Genomic DNA, 3,132 nt, shown 5'->3' with positions numbered 1-3,132 from the left:
TTCCAGATGACCACATCCAATGGTGAGCTGCTCGGTTTGGCCTTCATGGCGTTCTTCATTATCACGCTGTCGTCAACGGCGCGCTATTACTTCAAATTCTTCTGCTTCGTCGCCTTTTCGGTAGTATGCGCCGTCGGTCCAGTGCCGCTAATGCTTCTCCGGCCCCGGGACTACCGGAACGCGCTGTAAGTAATGGAAGGGACGGGTGGACAAACGCGAACGAAAACAACAACACGTTTCTCATAAAAACCCATTTCTCCCATTAGAGTTTTAGTCCGTGGAGGCACAAAGCGCGTGTGAGGGAGGCTTCAAGTAGTGGGGGGAGGATGACATAAAGTGTCGAGACCAGGTTGACCCTTTCGAGTTGTGGCTCGATTTTCATGGCCTCTACTCTTCAACGTTAACCCCGCGTTGTGCTTACATTTTACATGCGTTTGTGCCGGTCATCCGGGTGTTTGCGCTGGAGTTGAAGTTGTGAACCCAACTGGCCCTAATGTTGTAGAGAGGGCCCCCTTTTTCAATGTCGTTTATGTTAATTATGCATTAGCTCTGGGGTGTCGTGGGACGCGTGATAACCTTTACTATCCACAAGTTGCCGGGACCCGGTGGGTTGGTCACGAAAGAGTAATGTAACATTTTCTTTATTGATTAACGTAATGAGTTTGATGTGAAAAATTACTTAGACACAATGATTGATAGGTGGAAGTGGAATGAACTACCTGATGCCGATTTGGGAACCGGTGAAAACTTGCTCTCCAACGCGGATTACTAACGAATGCTTTCGTTTTCCTTTCGCTTTTCAGAATTCCAGCGTACTTGTGCGTCCGGTTCGGGAAGATGCTCGGTGCGTCATTTTCGGTCCGTGGCAAGGAAAACATCAATCGCAACCACGGAGGAATCGTGATGATGAATCACCAGAGCGCACTGGACTTAATTGGTAATAAAACGGAGGCTAATATAGTTGTGTCCGGGATGTTTTATGCTTTCCGTTTTTCGCCTGCCCGTTTTTAGTTCTGGCGGAACTTTGGCCTATCATGGGACGGTCGACTGTGGTTGCGAAAAAGGAGGTCCTGTATATGTTCCCGTTCGGAACCGCCTGTTGGCTTTGGGGCACGCTGTTTATCGATCGACAGAATCGTGATTCAGCAAAGACCGTCATCAACAAGGAGGCGAAGGCCATCAACGAGAAGCAGGTACTGTGTGGCAGTGGGGCGGGATTTTCGGGATCCAAGAACGGATATTTGATAGAGAGAACCAACCCCCGTTACCGTGCATAATGTATAGGGAATTGGCCTTATCGCCGGCGCTTGGGTACGACTTGGTTTCATTTTTCTTTCTTCCCTTTTTTTTAGGCGAAACTACTTTTCTTCCCGGAAGGAACACGGGGCAACGGGGACAAACTACTGCCATTTAAGAAGGGTTCGTTCCACGTGGCCGTCGAATCGCAGGCCTTCATTCAACCGGTGGTCATTTCGAAGTACCACTTTCTCAAGTCTAACGCAAAGATTTTTAACCGAGGTAGGGATACCGGTAGGGGTTTTGGGGAACTGTACATCTGGGGTAGCTCCCAAATTGCTCTAATGACTCTCTGCTATTAGATCGTGCTACGGTCGCCACATTTATGTGCTCTGATTTATTCATACTCTGTTCCTTTTGTCGTCTTCTATTCGTTTTAGGACAAAATATTATCAAGATTCTTCCGGAAATTTCCTGTGCCGGGCTGACGAAGGACGACATTCCAGCGCTGACGGAGCGCGTACAGAAGATGATGCAGCGGGAATACGAGCTCCTCTCGGAGGAATCGCTGGCGATCAACAATATAAGCGAAGTGCATTAGCTGAAGCAATGTCGATCAGATATCCCTTGGCCCGAGGGAAAGGATGACACCAGGCAGTGGAAGCCGGTGTATTATTTTTCGAACTTTACTCCCCTTCTTCTCCCGTTTGGATAAACTATTTATATCGACGGACAGCAGCTGCGGCATTATAATCATCATCCATCGAAACAGAGAGAGAGAGAGAGAGAATAAGTCATCGCTTACGAGAAACAACATAGTCAGGAATTACCGTATAGAAACCTCCTCATACAGAGAGCTTAGTAGTGGCGATTTGCTAAAAAACTTTTAAAATTTAACATTTACGAAATACCACTGGCATAGTTTCTCATTAATAGTTTCTTCCAGCACTCGGGGCTCCGAGGCAAACGCAAGCAAACGCAAACGCACAATCCTACCTAAAAAAGTGATCGTGCGAAAGCCGTTTCCGACAAATTGTGTGTGCGTGGCTTGTACCAGTCCATTTTCTATCTTCGCCCGTTAGTGAAACGACTATTGTTCCTGTAGCAATAAGTAATGTAGGGGGTAGCGAAGGCTTGCCCCCACTGGAAAATCGATACAAATTTAGTAACACACAGTTAGAACACGCTGGGTGGAATCCTAACTACTACTACTAATAGTAGCCATCAATCAAAAAGAAGCAAACGAGTGCAAACTGCTTGTAAATAGCGTACAAAGTACATATTTTAGCACGATAAGAATTTTATCCAAGAGCATAGGTTTAGGGAAGAGGGCTCGAACCGCGTCCTACAAATGCGAGCATGGGAAACGCACAAGCGACGTGAAAGGAGCGCAAATACAAAACAAAAATATTAAAGCCTAGCGAGTCACCAGCAGCAAGCACACACAGACAAAAAACAAAACGGGTGCTCACAGTAAATGGCGCAAGGAAAACAAACGTGACACGACGACGACGGTGTACGTTAAATGTGATAATACATTAAAACAAAGCGGAGGTAAGCAGAGAAACGGGCTCATGTTTGCTTTCTATGAGAAACATCCTTACTGAAAATCCTTATCCTCATCCTCAAAGCACACGAACACGACGATCCCTCCTTGTTGCCTGAACACGGTAGGTTCACGACCTCCGTAACAAACTCGTGCAAAGGGAAAAAACACGTTATTGTTCCCGAAGGAAAACCCGCTCGAAGCCGTACCCCAGTGTCGGGATGGTCTCCTTGTTCAAAAGGATGTTGGCACTATCGTACGAAAGCGGCCTGGATTCATAAGTGTAAGTGGTTGGTAAAGGCATTGTTATGTAGGTCTGGAAAATCAATCTCTTTAAATAATTTAACTGT

The 3,132-nt window shown here is 46.4% G+C and overlaps 1 protein-coding gene across 1 annotated transcript; it reads left to right on the top strand.

Annotated features, from left to right (window-relative positions):
- LOC131282950 (1-acyl-sn-glycerol-3-phosphate acyltransferase alpha-like) lies at nucleotides 1-2,784 on the top strand. The gene is made up of 5 exons (XM_058312502.1): nucleotides 1-185; nucleotides 804-937; nucleotides 1,012-1,193; nucleotides 1,353-1,518; nucleotides 1,677-2,784. Exons 1-5 carry the CDS (start codon nucleotides 7-9, stop codon nucleotides 1,835-1,837), a joined length of 822 nt encoding a protein of 273 aa, XP_058168485.1. The 5' UTR covers nucleotides 1-6; the 3' UTR covers nucleotides 1,838-2,784.
- The last annotated feature ends 348 nt before the right edge of the window (nucleotides 2,785-3,132 follow it).

This window comes from Anopheles ziemanni, chromosome 2 (assembly GCF_943734765.1).
Source record: "Anopheles ziemanni chromosome 2, idAnoZiCoDA_A2_x.2, whole genome shotgun sequence".
Taxonomy (NCBI): Eukaryota; Metazoa; Arthropoda; class Insecta; order Diptera; family Culicidae; genus Anopheles; species Anopheles ziemanni.
Note: the sequence above shows the minus strand (reverse complement) of the source record. Positions and strands in the feature narration are given on the sequence as shown.

What these genes read in the sequence shown, in the direction of transcription:
- LOC131282950 (XM_058312502.1), top strand. Translation starts at nt 7, where the DNA reads ATGACCACATCCAATGGTGAGCTGCTCGGTTTGGCCTTCATGGCGTTC. An exon ending in CGGGACTACCGGAACGCGCT is followed by an intron (nt 186 to 803) that starts GTAAGTAATGGA and finishes TTCGCTTTTCAG; the next exon opens with AATTCCAGCGTACTTGTGCG. An exon ending in CGCAAAGATTTTTAACCGAG is followed by an intron (nt 1,519 to 1,676) that starts GTAGGGATACCG and finishes TATTCGTTTTAG; the next exon opens with GACAAAATATTATCAAGATT.